Genomic DNA, 16,633 nt, shown 5'->3' with positions numbered 1-16,633 from the left:
TCGTCTTGCCCTCGTTCACTGCCAGACCCATTTGCGTTGCTTCCTTGTTCAGTCTGGAGAAAGCAGAACTAACGGCGCGGGTGTTGTGGCCGATGATATCAATATCATCGGCATACGCCAGCAGCTGTACACTCTTATAAAAGATTGTACCTGCTCGATTAAGTTCTGCAGCTCAAATAATTTTCTCCAGGCGTCCTTGGCAGCCATCTAATGCATTATTATAACATTGTATTGATGTCAATCCAATGTAAACATTTTGCTGGAAGCTGTCCAATAAATGTCAACTCCTCTCACTACACTGGGTTTTTGTTGCTGTAGAATTGTACTGCCGATGATCAAATTTCGTGTGCGGAATCTTTGTGAACGTTGAAAAAGGTTAACAGTGATTCCGTTCTATCAAAAACATAAGACTACAAGTGGTACAAAGCCTATATGTACATATATGTTGTGAATGGATGCTACAAATTAAACGAAAAAAGTTAAAGTAAACGAAATTTACTCGGTTTAAGAGCGAGATGAGAGAAAATTGAAATAGCTGGGACGTAAACCCACGACCATCCAATTATCAGCCAAGTGAATAACCACATTTCGCATACTCTGTAGCAACATGTTGCAAGAGTATAAAACAATTTCTGCATTGAAAAATCTGCTAAATCATTTTGTTTACTTTTTTCTCAACTTTACAGAATATTTTTATTGATTTTTAAATTTTTAATTTTGCCCTTTTCGAGCATGCTGTTTGCCACTTGCGTTAAGAAATATGCAAATGGAAATTAGTTCATTGAATTTCAGTTAGAATTGTATGGAAACAAGTGGCAAGTGCTTCTTGTCAATGGTCATTTTATGCTGCACATGCCGCTGAGAAAGATTAATAGCAGAGAAAACCTCTTGATAACTTTCACTTGCAATCTTTGGATGCAGTGATTTTGGAAAAACTACGAAATAGGTAAAAGGGAATCTGAGAAAAGGGATGAAAAGTTGTTATCAATAATATTTCGAGAAAACTTGAAAATTGTAACAAAATATTGACACAAAATCACAATTCGGAATTATATATTTAGAGCTCATAGGCTTTTGTAGACTACTACAGTATAATGTATTTTTGTCCTCTCATAATCCTTTCCATTCACCTATGTACTAAAATTGCTGTCACTTTCTAGTATGGAGGGAAGACTAGCCTAATGTATTCATATTCATAATCTGCTTTTTTGATCTCTTTGAAACTGTTAAGGGGTTATGCTACTTAGTCTAGAAATTTGAAAAAATCTAAAATTTTTTCTTTTCATAATTCGATAGTTTTGATATTCCAAAATATCTCTCTAAAAGGATTTTTCAACACTCAAATTATTTTCAAAGTTATAGCCATTTAAGTGACGTGACAACTAGACCGATTGAGCGAATATCGTAAAACGTAAAACTTTAAACGCGTTTTTCTCAAAACTCCTTTTATTGATGCGGTAGCCACAATATCTCGAGTTCTAATCAGTCGATTTATTTGAAATTTGGTATGAATATTCTTTGAATACGAGGGCTGCTATATATATTTCTGGCCTAATAATGAAAATAGGAATGTTTATCAACGAAAATGGTGCACAATGCTTCGTCTTCTCTTGTTCGTTTTTCGAATTTCTCCGAAGACTTCAGGCAAGAAATGGTTGTGTACCACTCAGAGTTGACCGTCCTACGTTACTCAAGCGGAACAGTCACCACATGACCAGTTTTGCCGAAGAAACAGGCGACCATTTGCTTCGAAGTGCTTCTTCAACGAACAACTTTCCTTGGATTTGGCTCGTCTTGGAAGACCCACACGGTCGATTGCTGTTTTGTTTCGGGCTCATACGCATAAAGCCATGATTCGTCATCTGTGATGATCTTATAAACGTCTTTTGAAGCACCGCGATCGCAGTTTTTCAGCATTGCTTTACACCAATCCACACGAGACTTTTTTTCAGCGATTGTCAAATTGTGCGGGATCCAACGAGAAAAACGTTTTTTACGGCCAGGTGTTCATGTAATATCGCAAAAAAAGTTATAGCTACCCATAGATGTATTGAATGACCCAATTTATTGAATGAATGAAAGTTGAGGAATGCACTGCGACCTTTGGTCTATTGTGCCCTCTCCTGACTCACATTGACTCACTCAGCCCCAGCGCATGAATAAAATCCAACAGCCTGCCGAGTGCTAGTGAGGCAATGTGATCCCTATTCGGAACTAATGATCCAAGGGCCTTCGCCCTGCGTGTCCAGACTGCTCTGCAGTCGATCAGAAGGTGCTCCGGGGCTTCAGGCTCCCTATCACAGAACCGGCAACTTGCACGAGAGGATAGGCCCATGCTATGCATGTTTCTATTCAGTTTGCAGTAGCCAGTGTACCATGCGACCAGTAACCTGAATTTATTACTTAAGAACGAGCAACTCTGTCCACAATATGAAAACTTGATCTACAGATGTCGTCTTTTACTTTGGCATCGTTTTGTTTAATGCACGTTTACGCCAATTTAAGGTTTGAATATTGGATACTGCGATCGTAGCGCCATCCATCGGTCAAACATTTAAAATTAGCAATTAATTACAAATGAAAAATTAATGTAAAAAAACATTTTCCAGTAAACCATATTGTAAATCTAAGCCATTCTTGAATTTCCTTGAACATACACACAAAATTTCATCAAAATCGGTCGATCCGTTTAGGAGCAGTTCAAATGCAAACACACGGTCAGAAGATTTATATATATAAAGATATACAATAATAATTACCTTTTGATAATCACATATCACAAAAATACTTATAAACCTTATTTTCTATCTTTCAGATTAAACCATGATTCTACGACTATGCAGATAAAAATAATGGATACAAAAATACATTTCTGGGTCATCCTCCTGGTAAGACCAAATTACTACTCATTTAGCTTATAGTTGTAACAAATGTACACATTTCGAAGCAAATAAAATATTCTAAGCATGAGACCGGCTGCCTCCAATTGAAATACGCAACAAGGTGTTCAATTGCTGAGAAAATTGTTAAATTGCCCTGCAATGCGAGGCAGTTTTATTCATTTGCTAACAATGCAATAAATTTTATTGTTACTTAATATGGCGAGTGGGTGAATGAGTGGCAGAAAAGACATAAGTAATAATATAAAGTAAATGAACAGCATTTTTTTTTACAATTGTGTTTGCGCAATTTTTCAACAAACTCACTAAATTTTTTCTTCTGTTAATATGTATGTAAGGGTTAATATTTATTTGTATATTTATGTTGCCTAAGTAGTAAAAACTTACCTTAATTTTGTGGCAATGACTTCCTGCACAGCTACGAGCACAATAGACTATAGTTCGCGGTGCAATCCTCATTTATTTATGTATCTGCTACGAGCTAACACAGATTGCGGCGCGTACATGTATATCCATGCAATGAAAATACTATGCCAATTACCCTCCGAATCGTTCAACCACAACAGCCGTTTTGTTCGTTTAAAAAGACTTATCCGTAAGTTTATTTTTTATTGCACAAAACCCCCGATTACATATGTATTAAGTGTGTTTGGATTCGTAAATCTGCCAGTGTGTGTGCAAGCACCTTGTTAGCAGCAAATGTTTACAACTCCATTATCATTCAATTTTGCAGCAACAATAATAAAAAAACTGCTTTGTGTATATTACACACCAACAACGCCCATTTTCAAAATATTCTTCCTTTAACTCACTTCATTTAAAAATTCATGCTTGCAACTCCCTTCCGATTAATCCGCATACTCTATTGCGTTGCTCCATTTTTATCCCTCTCTTTGCTTACTATTCCCCCATTTTCGTTAACTGCGTTTGACAGCTTACTTTTGCTCACTTTTATTGCCCCTTTAATAGTAAATTGTTCCGCCTGCCGGAAGTGGAAATCGCAATTTGTGTAACGGCTAAGGCAGCGCCAACAGATTGAGTGGTAAATAATAATTATAATAGCAAAAGAAGGGAATCGTATATGTATGAGTGTGCTATGAAAAGCCAGTTTAGGGCAATTTACTTCTGTTAGCATGAGAGTCAAATCCATTAGTTATATAATCAATTTGCCATGAAAGCAAAATAAATTTCTTTGCAGTTTCGAGTTTGATGTGCAACAACAGTACCAACAACTACAGTTAGCTTTCAAAAGTACAAGTTTGTGTTTGGTTAATTTTGTAAGCATTAAGCTGTGAATCGAACTTCCTATGCTTCATAACACACACCACATTACCATACAAATATCAAAAAGTTTAAAGTTTAATGTATAGTAAATTTTGAAAATTTGATTGTTATTTTCAAAAAATTGTTATTGGATAAAAGGGGTAGTTACGACCCATATGTAAATTGAATAAAATTGAGTAAAGCCGAATGAATGTCTTCAATCTCCTTTTGACTTAACATGACTTCTCTCAATCTATAAAGAAAACGCCAAAAATAATTTATGAAAGACTCACTCATACTTATATAAAATTGAGGTTTTGTACTGCAACCTACGTTCTCTTGCGCCCTTCCCTACATAACATATGCTCACCACGGTCTCGCATCCTGAAAAATTCCTTTAGCCTGCTGAGAGCGACTAAGGTGATGTGATCCTTGACCGCGTAGATGGAACCTGAAGCGGGCTCGTTCGTCGGCCAGTTGCCGGCTACCCCATTGTGACCCGGCACCCAGATTAGGTGTACCCATATACATCTGCATACAGGAGCGGTTACGTTCCTTTACTCTATTATCAAAAGCACCTTCGATGTCAAGAAAGGCGCATATCGCAAACTCGCCATTATCCAGTGAATTCTGGAGTTCAGCCGTGAGTTTATACAGAGCAGTGTTAGTGGATCTGCCTTGTTGCAAAAGAGCTGGAATGATGCCGTCCGCCCCTGATGACTTATAGTTCGTGAAGCAGGCCAGTGCCTACTTGATTGAGTCTGCAATTACCGTACTAATCGAAGCGATCTGGTCTATGTACAACCGTTGGTGGACTGAGATCAACCGAAACCGTCTCCGGAAAGTGCGCTTACAGGAGTGTCATTGACTTGTCCCCCACGTTGATCATATAGGCTCCATCCTATCTTTTAACGGATAATACTGTGTCCGTATTGCCTCGAGACAAAGCCTTGTGCAGTCTGGCTGCCTCAGGGGTCGAGGAGATGCTGTCACAGAATTTCCTGAAACTGTTTGTCTTCGCGGACCTAATCTCCTTGTTGTAGGTTGTTAGGTGCTGCTTATATTCCTCCCAGTTGGCCGAGCGTTAGGCTTTATTGAAAAGCCTGCGAACTGATTGTCTGAGCACTGAGAGTTTTCTGGGCCACCATGAACAGGTCTGTTAACACCTTTAGTGGATAAGCGTAATGATAAGCGTCTTTTATGAACTGATTTGTCGTAGCCAGCCTGCTCTCCAGTCCAGCTACGGTGGACGCACTTTCTATCTGTCTCACTCTGCTTCCTTCAGACATTGACATTGAGGGTTATTGCGGCACCCGCCACTACGGGAGATTATCATACTTTGAAATAAATTTTCGAAAGTATCTCCTTACTTTCCATTCTAAAGCCTGGAAACTGTCTTTGTCGTGGTGGATTATAATATAAGAATCGGTAATCAATAACTCAAATTTTTTCCGATAACTTTTTAAAATAAATACAAGTATATTCTCCCATAATTGATTAAGTGCAACCCATAATCACGATTTACGGATTTTACACCTTTTCCACGACAGTCGGGCCTAAGTAACCGGAACGTAACTGGAACGAACCCCGATTGCTATCCGCAAGGATTGTCAAGTCGGCAACATTCTTCGAAATTACTTCAGGTATGTTTTCTACCGCTACAACAACAACAACAACAAACAATTCCCGATTTTTCAATACCGAATCATTTCAAGTTATTTCTGGTTGAATATTTCGCTTGAAGTCGGCAAACCATTAAAGCAAAATCAATCAAATTGAGTTGTTCTTCGCACAATTGCTACTTTAGTTTATATCGACAGCTTCACCTTAATTTTAACCTAATTATAAGATATACATATCTATCCTGCTAACATGTGTGCTTGGCTGTTCATCTTCTTCTGAGTTTCCACTAAAGCGTCACATACAAATATTTCAATAACTATTTAAGCCAAAAAAAAAAGTAAATTGATTTGTTGTGATTTTTCATGTTGAAACTTTTTCGAACTTTTCCTACCTAACATTGACATTTCGTAAAAAAATGTAAAAGAAACAAAAGTTCGATGAATTTCAAATGTTGACTTTTAAACTTTAAGTGTATGTTTTGCCTTTTCAATTGCTGACTTTTCGTTTGCTGTCTTTTAACCATTACCGTTTGTTTCTTTCTTCTGCTTATTTTCACTTTCTTTGCTGTTAAACAACTTGCGTAATTTTTCAAAATGATAAATTGGTTTGGCAATTGTGTTAGAAAGAAAAAAGTTTTCATTATTCCTTTGTTCATGAATTCGGTAACGAAAAAGTAAAAACGGAAATCAAATAGTAATGCATAGTCATAAGAAGAATCCAGATAATGAGCAGCATACTGTGACCATACTAATGCCGCTAGAGCGTGACGACGAATTGCTAAATCGTGTGGCGTGCTAATGTTTAGAGTGACCAGGTTCTGGTACAGAAGTTGGAATTGGTTCTGGAATAGACGAAAAATAAGGATAAATGCGGCAACGGTTCATTCTACTCACCGAGCTTAAGATTATTTTTTCTTTGCAATGTGATTGCCATGATAAAGTTATTCTATGTAGTCAATTTATGAGCGAAGATTTTAATTAAAAGTCAAAACCAAAAGTCAGAATTCCGAAAAGGCTACAATGATCGCAGCAGCTACAATACCTCTCATGCAGAAAGCATCAGACCTTCGATTTTCTAGATCACATTCTTTTCATAAAATTCCTTTTGTCAACTTTTTTTTAGGGGAAAGCATCTAAAGCCGGAGTGCCAGAGTAGCCAATCCCACACTCAAGACTCTCCCACGGAACCAACGATTAAGTATTACTTCATGGGCGGGACGGGACACTTAAGTATTATCTATTTTGCAAACTGACGGACACCTATGCTGTTGACAAAGTCTCATTTTTTTCATTATGAAAGCAGACTCTTCGCCAACAGATTGGATGTCCGGACAAGTATGTGAGTCCAGCGCCTTTTGGATGAAGATTGCCATCGCCATTACCATATTTTTATGCTCCTGTTTTTCTCCTCTGTTTTTGCCGATACTATTTTAGGTGCCGATATCTTATATAATCGCTCAAGTTCATCTCCCTGGATGTCAATGGGTAGCATACTGGCTAATACTTCAGCAGCGTCGGTTGATATAGTCCAGAGCGCACTTATTATTACTCGAATTATAGAAAGCCTATACACTGCAACCATTTGTTCAGCATCCGCTTTTATATCCATTCCCTATTTCCTTACTGGTGCTGTCTATAATATTACGGAACTCATTGCTTTCGCTTTTAAAATCGCTGGCTGGAACGCATGCAGTTCTTCCACCTTCCTTCTGTTTTTTGCTCGTCCAGTTCCAATTAATTCTTCAGTTTCTAACCCGCTCTCAGTTGTTTTACTTTATTCTAACCGTTAAAAAATAGTTCCTCAACTCTAATATCCTCAGACTCAACTTCTTGATATTTTTTTTACAACTTATCCGTTCGGGATGCCTTTTTGAGTATTAAATAAAAAGAACTTCGATTCTAGGAAAGTGTTCACTCTAATGTCCAAACACTGTGAACATAATCTCCAAAACAACAATTTTGCTTGTTTGAGGAAATTACGAAATAAATAACGCTCGCCAAAGTGAAATATTGTCCATTTTCGCTTTTTAGTTGTTGCGTGATTTGCTTTATGCTATTTGTTTTAGTTTTTGCTTACATTTGCAATTTACATCAATTACTTTTTCATTGCTCCTTCTGCGCTGAACGAAAGGTCGGCAATTTTTGTTTGCAAATTAAAGAGCAAAATTAATCATTTGGTGTTTGGTGTCGGGATAATGAGCCAAATCCATTTGCTATAATTAGTTTGTACAACTTTTTGGAAATGGCGCCTTATATATAACTGAGGGCATATTTTTACGTATATACTATACATAAAAGTATATTATACTAGTACAATGCCACCAAATGGTGGGTCAAGGTAAAAAATCGAAATAGTAATACCTTCAGTGTATATTAGTGTAGTAAGGCCTACGATAAAATTGAGTGTACTATATATATTTAATTACAATCACAAATCAGTCACTTCTAATCATTACCAGGAATGAAATTTATATTTTTTGTTGTGGCACTTACATTCTGTCAAGTAAGAGCCTGGTCCTGTTAATTTATAAAAAAAATTATTTTATGAGACTTTCATATTTATATATGTATATACATTGTACACATTACAAACAATGATGCAATTTGGTCAACAATATGTTCAGTCACCACCGGCGTCGATAATTGCCTGGCATCTCCGAGGCATGCATGCAGAACGGGCTCATATAGAACATTCATCAGTAAAAATGACATTTTCAAAATCTCTATCAATATTCTCATACGGCCAAGCGAGTAGCTTTGTTACAAGTTTTTCAGTCAACAGAGGCTTCTTCCTTGTGTTGCGCCATTTCAGATCATGAGTATGAAGAAGGGTTCGGATAGTTTCGTAGGATATATCTAAACCTTTTGCCATTAATTTTGCTTGTCCTTGCCACAGTGTTAATGCAGGATTCCGCGAAAACAGATTCACTATTCTTTTTTCATATTTTTTTGTTCACTTTTCTATCGAACCACGTTCTGGTAAATCATCGACATTTTTAGCCACAATATATCGCTGTATCCACTTCTGTACAAATGCCTTCGACTTTCTCATATATTTAGCAGTCGCTGATTGCGACATGGATTGCGATTGGAACACAGCTTCGTAGCGCGACCCGTCCTTAGCACTCATGGAGTTTAACGTGATTCTCTTTCAAAAGATCAACGCCAACTGAACCTTTGTTGACAATGCATCAAGGACAAAGCTTCACTCTATCGGCTCGCGAAGTAATTAGAGCGAAATCTTTGATGAGATGTTGAGGCCACTTCAAAGCCACTGTTTCGTTGCTTAGCAGAAAGGTTGACCAGTCACTCTTTATATATATACATACATATTATTCGTACTGTTATGGCAAGAAAACAAGATTAACAGTACCGTTATTGATGCTTTCCTCACATTTGGCGTCTTTATTTAACCAGCATGCTTCATTAAACCCAGCCAATTGGCCTAAAACTTTCTCGCCCTTCCTGATGGTCTTCTTGTTCCTTTTTGAATTTTTTTTTTACTTTCGCTTTGTCAGTACTTTAAATTCAGTTGAATGACTCAAGAATATTTTATTTAAATCAATAAATTGTGGTTAGGTTACCGTCTCGTTTACCGAACATTCAACCAAAACTGTTCATTTCAATTTCCATTTGGATATCGCGCGTTCGATGGTTTGTCACCTGACTGAATTGAATGTATATAAATGCTTGGTTTTTTTTAATTCTCCACACTCTTCTATGCACATTTGTGTTTGTTAATTTTCCTTTTTCTTCCCTTTTCGTTTTCGTGTAACACGACCCAACTAAAAGCTTTGACGAATGTAGGAAGATTTAACCTCAAAACCAAATGTGGCAGTTAAGAATAAAAATCAGGGACATGCACACCAGTTGAGGGACACGCACGTGCATGTGTATGATATGTCATTTAAATATATCCAAACTCACATTTGTAACTAAGCGTGTTATTCGATCAAGGCACACACTAAGCAAAGATACTTAGGTGAGGAGGGATGCATTGCTAAATGGATCAGAAAACGATAAATAGCGTATGAAATAAAGGCGAAAATACAAGCTAAAGAATCCGAGTAGACTGGAAAGTAAGTAATAGCTCTTAGAAATGAAAGCTTGGCGAGAAAGTGTCTGTCGAAAGGAGTTAAGTTCTGGAAAGGAAAGCATAGATATATATAAAGATTACTATAAAGATTTGTAGTATCAAGGCATACTTACTTAATACCATTTTTCACTTCTCTCTACACTCTATGTTTCAGCTATTTATAATATGTCAATTATTCATTTGTATTTTCGGCATTCTACATCAACAACTTTCGCTGTCTAGCCGTCTATCATTGAATATATTCCATTAGTGTGCGTTATTAGCAACCAATAGTTTACAGGCAAAAGTTATCGCTTGAAAGGCGGCTCAGTTTTTAAACATATTATTCAGCAAATAAGGGTACAGATATATTTTTACTTACGAGTATATATCGCTCATTTGCTACAAGACCGGCATAAATCAAAAAACATGATTTTTGAGTTAATTCTGCAGAATTGTTCGTTATATCATACTTCATGTTGAGTGAAAAATTCATATTAATACCTCTTATATGCTCCGCTTGAGAAGAGGTGTAAGGTTGGAGTCACCGTGTAAGGTTGTAGGCAGTTGAAAACTTTAAACGCGTTTTCTGGAAAATCGATTTTTTTGACTTATGCCGATCTTGCAGCAAATGAGCGATATGTAGATATAAATGTATTTATATTGCTTTGTGTCATAGATGGTTTCGGCAATCCACTTAGTACTTATTTCAATACTCTCTTTCGAGTTTATGACTATATGACATGCAAAAATTCAAAGCAAACTAAAACAATCCTTAGGACATGAAATATTAAACTTACAATAACTAGCACGACGACAGCGTCTAGATTCAGTGGGTTGCCTTTATAAAAAATACGGGAGGAGTGGAAGAGTCCTTCACAAAAGTCTGCTCCTCTTATTCAGAAACACAAGTACGGAGAGCTGTACTGTTACACTGTACAGTTGCTATTCGTTGCATCTTATACATTAGTGTATGTATGATAGCACTTTCTTTATACATACATACATATATATAGGGGCCCTATTCTGTAACTTGATTCGAAAATGTATTCTATTCGAAATTTGGATCTAATTTATAATTATGCGAAAGTTGTACCACCCTGTGCCAGAATAAATACGTACAATTTTCGTTACAACTCAAAAGCTATGGAATATTTTATCCGAAAATTGGCTTGAAAATCCGAAAATCGAGTTACAGAATATACAAAGTCCGATTTCGAGTAAATTTTTTTTCAAATCGAGTTACAGAATAGGTCCCCTGTTAATGAAAGACTCGAAACTTTAAAGTTCAAATGCTGTGTGCACTTAATGTCAAAGAGTCAAAAAGGACTGCAAGCTAACTTGAAGTACAAGAGAACAAAAAATCGTTACAAAGAACGCTTTTTGAACTTTTAAAAGCGTTGCATGCATCAGTCGTTTTGCCGGTTGCTCTTTACAACTTCTGCATTTCTTCTTTACAATGCCACTCTACTGTGTCAATGCTTCTACTACTACTGGACTCGCATCCATTGACATTCAGTTCAAGTGGCATATTAAGCTTTGTATTTGCTTTATTTGTTTTTTTTTTTTTGTAGCTGAAGCATGTATGTACATACATATGTTGCTTTTTCAAAACTCGTTCAACTGTACGTAACTGTTCCTTCTCCGCCAATTTCAAAGGCAACACAATGCAAGGTCTCCACACTGCAAGGATGCACTTGAACTTTAATTTCCTTTTTGCTAACACTATCCCGTTTAGCATGGTCTTACGAGCGCTGCGAGGAGAAGGATTAAACAAGTTTGAGAATGGTACGAAGCGTGCGCATACGCAGTTTTTCGGGCGTCGACCTTTTTGAAAGTAAATGCACGCAGTGAAATTATATGAGTTTAAAACAAAATTCTGTTATGTGTTATGTAAATTCCGGTGTATTGAAACCATTATGTATTTACGGTTCAGTTAACTAGATCATATATATTTAATCTAGTTAACAGCACAGTGAATACATAATGGTTTCAATACACCGGAATTTCACAACCAATTCGACCCTCTTTTTAATATCACAACGCTAAAAACAGAAAGTTGTCGAGCTCTATTCACGACTATATCTTAAGTCGATGAGATGTTTACATACATATGTTCGTAAATCTTCCCTCTAATAAGTTTTATCATTGGCTATATTTTCCAAGCTTAAAATTTCGATGACGAATTTTCTGCTAAACAAACCACAACTGAGCTTATTACGAAGATCTTCTTCGGCTTATGGTGAACTGAGCCGAAACAGAAATGAGTCGCTTTTTGATTTCATTGTTACCGAAAAACTGTTCATTTGTAGTAGAGGAAACTCACCTACATTCGTGACTGCAGGCAAACAGGAGGTTCTTGACCTCACCATGACCTCGAACGTATTTTTCCCACTGATCTCAAAATAGAGGGTCCTTGGCGACCTTAGAAAGTCCTTTAGAAGCCCTAAGAATACAAACTGCGATATGTACAGAAAGAGGCTCCGTTAAACTCTCTCACGCGCGCCGCGGTGGACTCACTGTTCACCACCGACACGGTCAACGAGTGGGTCGAAGTCTTCGGTTCGAACTGGAGAGCTCCTGTCTACTGAAAACCGCGAAGGGCAGAGAGAAACTTCCCTGTTAAACTATAAAACTCTCGGAAGTCAAACTTTCTTGCAGACGTTTATTCCGCAAGGCCTTTAAGAATGGATCGACTGACTGTACTGTATGGGACTTGTAGTATACTATACAAGTCCTATTTAAAAAAGGCGAAGAGGAGGACTGCATGCACAAGCTTCTGCGAAAAATCGCAGGGCTGTCATAAGTCCTCTAAGCTCAGTAAGCTCAGTCGTATCTTCGTAAACAACCCCGTGTCTGCGAGATATCTTAAGGACGCAAATAGAAATTGGGCCTTAAACAGTGAAGATATACTTCGGATATTCCTTTGTGCTCACTTTCAGAGCAATACCTTCTTTCGGTGAATATCCATCGAAATGCTGCAAGAGAATTACGCGGTCTTTGTCGACCTTCTGAATGAACAGTACTTGACTTGAACTATCAATTCGTTCAAACCTTTCAAGTCCTCGGAACTGGATGGCATTATACCAGCGCAGCTGTAGCAAGCTTTTTAGGTGTCATGCAATCTGTCTATGCGAATCATAGCTTGATGAAGCCATTAGGTTTAAGGACTTCGCTGTTGGGATCTTCCTTGATATTAAGCGAACTTTCAACTAGGTCCTGTCGTAGAGCAATCGTAAGTCCTCTGGACGAAATTTTTTTAAAACTCTATATGTTAGATGATGAAAAATAATAAAAATCTAGAAATCCCAAAAAAGGAATATGTAGTCCTGATACTTAAGAATGCCTAAGAGAAACGAGACTTAGTGAATTTCTATAACGACAGCAGTGATTTACCCATATACGTCGGTTGCCTTTTATACTTCGGCGTTCGGTGATCAGTGTTGCAACCTGGAAATTCACAACTTTATCGAGAAATTTGAAAATAAACAATGAGCTTAATTGAATTGTTGGCTCCATCAAGGACCAGTGCTTATCTATGGCATAGTCAATTCAATGGAGGTCGTAGATCACTCCAAGACGAATATCGTGAAGAACAAAAGAGTTCTTGCTATTTCAAACTTCGCCCAGCAGAAATATTTCCTTCCTCTAATTAATTCATTTCATTTTATTTATGCATGTCAATAATACTTTTTTCTTTAAAAGAAATTAAGGCGGAGAGTACACCATTCACACATCTACAAAGAGAAGCTACGAAAGCATATTGACAGCAACTACTTTAAGCTGAGGCCGTTTAACTGACATAAGTGCCCATAAACTAATCGCTATTTAAGACTATTTTTATTGTTTTTACTGTCGTATTTATTCAGACAGCCTACAAAGTTATTAGCAGCCAAGCAGACTGCCAGACGACTACACAGACCACACAAAAAGAAGAAAACCGAGCTACAAATGACATTTTCCGCCTTTGGAAAAATAGTGGACTGAGAACAGACGAGAGAATTGTCTGGTCTGGTTGGCAGCGACAATTCGGATTGCTGGCCAATGACTACTAGATAAGTGGCTAATGTAAAGTAGCATAGGGTTTCCCCTTACTTTTCGCACTTGCTCGGTGAACGACCACAAAAAAGTTAAGCTAAAAGAAGACCATTAGAAAAATTGCGGAAAACGAGAGGAGCGTTGAATATAAGCTGTGGCTTTAAACGTCTGGCGGCGTTGTTAATACCACTCGAATGCACCCACATCTACACATACCCGGGGGGTCTTGTAAAACTAACATAACTTTTGGTCATTAGTAGTTTGTCGGCAATGCTGGTGACCGATCATTTAACGGGCGTACAAGTGTCTCTCAAAAGCCAAACAGTACTTGTGGTTGTAGTTATTGTATGGGCGGGTGTGAATGCTGTTAGCTTTTGGCCACTGCAACAATTTACTGTGGGTGACAAAATGCTTAAAGCGCTTTAACTAAATAACGGTAAAGGCAAATGCGACAGTTAGGTCTTTGGAATAATTAAATTTGCACTTGGTTTGTTTTTGCTTTGCTGCTTTACTGAATTGTTAGTACAGTTTGTTATTCACTTGTGGCTCCTCAAGGTACCTTCCAAAGGTTCTGTCGCTTACACCAATTAAAGCTTGCACTTTGTTCTGTACCATTTGCAATTTAAACATAAAAAGCTTTTGTAACAGCGCTTGTACCGATGATAGCGAAGCGCTGGCCAAGCTACCGCGAAGACTAGCTATCTGGTAATCGAAGACAAGAGGACATCCCATCCCATTCTACCCATAGTGATTTTAGCGTATCTTTCCTTGCTAGCTCATCAACTTTACAATTTCCAGCAATTCTGCTATGGTCCTTCCCCCATACCAGTCTTATCATAAAGACATTCGATGTTATTGATAACGAGGTTAGGAACTCCTCGACCAACCCTGAACGCACTGTAAATGAGTTCACGGCTGGTATTGCTGCTCTGCTATAGCTTTTTAGTCGGTATATGGGCAGAGAAGGAGCCGCCAGAGTCTGAATTGACGACTCCATAATCTAAGTGAACCGGTATGATGTCAAAGTGTGTAAGGATATCCGAGAGTTCGGATACGTGTTTTTTTAAGAAACCCAAATTCTCTGAGTCTAATAGCTACTTTAGCGGCCATACATTCTCCGGCGATGTCTACGGGCACTATGTTCAAAATCGGGTTAAGTAGCATGGTTGGAGTGAACCTTAGTGCAGCACGCTTGCATGAACTAACACTAAAACTTCCAGTTACTGTAAAGGCTGGAAACTGCGCGGGAAAATAGGCTGGACGACTACTGGCTGCAGGAATATTAGATATATACAACCTTCGGTCATAGCTCGGTGGATAATGGCATTTTGGCAAACTTTTCAACTGCGAAAGAAGATTCAAAGTAAACATAGAAAAAGATGGTTGGGGTTAAGATCTACACTACACTCTAAGCCTTTATATGGATGGTTCGAAAATGGAGTTGGTGCGGGAATATAAAGTCTAGAGTTAGGCCTAGGGTAACCATTTCAATTACCGACTCACTACAGTATATTTTAAGCTGAGGTCTTTGTAAGCCATGGAGCTGGCTTCCAATACACCTGGCGGCAATTCCAGAGTCAACATCTACGTAAACAGCAGGCACCTCATATCGCATGTCGTAGTCATGGCAATGGAAAGTGTTGAGGCAAGCAACTTCACTTCTACTGGTTTTCGGACCAAAAATGCATCGTGGTCAATGAAATAGTGGGCAATGCAATAGTGGACGAGATTGTCAAGAATGGTGTTTGGCTAATATCAGAAAACGTGATCAACAACCCATGCATTGTCTATACGACAATCTGTACAGAATCATAGAAAATCAAAACCCGATGGAATGAGCTACCTAGGTACCAAACTGAAAAAGTTGTGTGCATAACGGTAGATCGGAAGAATACAAAATTCATATTGGAACTCGATAAAAGAGACTCTAGGAGCTTAATGGGAATATTAACTGATCACTTTCTGTTGGTGATACATGCTCGCAGAATGAGACTGTCAGATAGAGAAGACTGCCGAAAATATCTAGAGCAAGATAAAAGGGAAACAATGCAGCATCTTTTGTGCACTTGTCCTGCATTGGCAACATTACGCTGTAAGTATCTGGGGTCACCATGGTAAAAGACTCTGGAACAGGTATCGATAGCGAGGCCACAGAATATGTTAAAGTTCGCGTCAAGTATATAGTAGTAACTGAACTTCATCTGATATCGCAAAGGACTTACTTGTATCTATGCGTGGCTCAATGGCCTACCAGACTAACCTAACCTATATTTATTGTCAACTGTGGAGTCTTTTCAGGTTTTCCATATCTATATGAGTATTAATTGAACTTCGTAACCTCTATTCGCTCTCTTTTTCGTATATATCTTTTTCTGAATATACATATTTATGTTTATGTGTACATGCTGTACACTAAGCCGGCTCAAATGGCGCTCTTATTTATTTATTGACTTTTTTTCTGTTCGCTTGTCAACTCGTTTTTCTGAATTGCTATTACACTCTTTCCAATTACTCCAGGTATATTGATACAATAGAAATATACATAGACCTAACAATTACTTTGCTTGCCTGCTATTATTACTGCTTTTTCCAGTAAGTGCCATAGTACAAATTAAATCCCAACAAAACCCAAATGAAAAACATCGAAAATAAATGACAAAATAATGTCAGTCAATCACATTGAAAGACAGCTTCACCTCTACCGACCCTCATAGACGTTGCTGGAAAAGAAAATC

The 16,633-nt window shown here is 37.8% G+C and overlaps 1 protein-coding gene across 7 annotated transcripts in view; it reads left to right on the top strand.

The window, feature by feature from the left end:
- LOC105222168 (protein madd-4) overlaps positions 1 to 16,633 on the top strand; it is a 315,454-nt gene that overhangs the window by 222,644 nt on the left and 76,177 nt on the right. For all 7 annotated transcript variants that reach the window (XM_049456508.1, XM_049456511.1, XM_049456499.1 and 4 more), the window contains one exon: positions 2,816 to 2,888. In XM_049456508.1, coding sequence (XP_049312465.1) covers positions 2,838 to 2,888 — 51 coding nt within the window. In that variant the 5' untranslated portion in view covers positions 2,816 to 2,837. The remainder of the gene's footprint in view (positions 1 to 2,815; positions 2,889 to 16,633) is intronic.

This window comes from Bactrocera dorsalis, chromosome 1, assembly GCF_023373825.1.
Source record: "Bactrocera dorsalis isolate Fly_Bdor chromosome 1, ASM2337382v1, whole genome shotgun sequence".
Lineage (NCBI taxonomy): Eukaryota > Metazoa > Arthropoda > Insecta > Diptera > Tephritidae > Bactrocera > Bactrocera dorsalis.
Note: the sequence above shows the minus strand (reverse complement) of the source record. Positions and strands in the feature narration are given on the sequence as shown.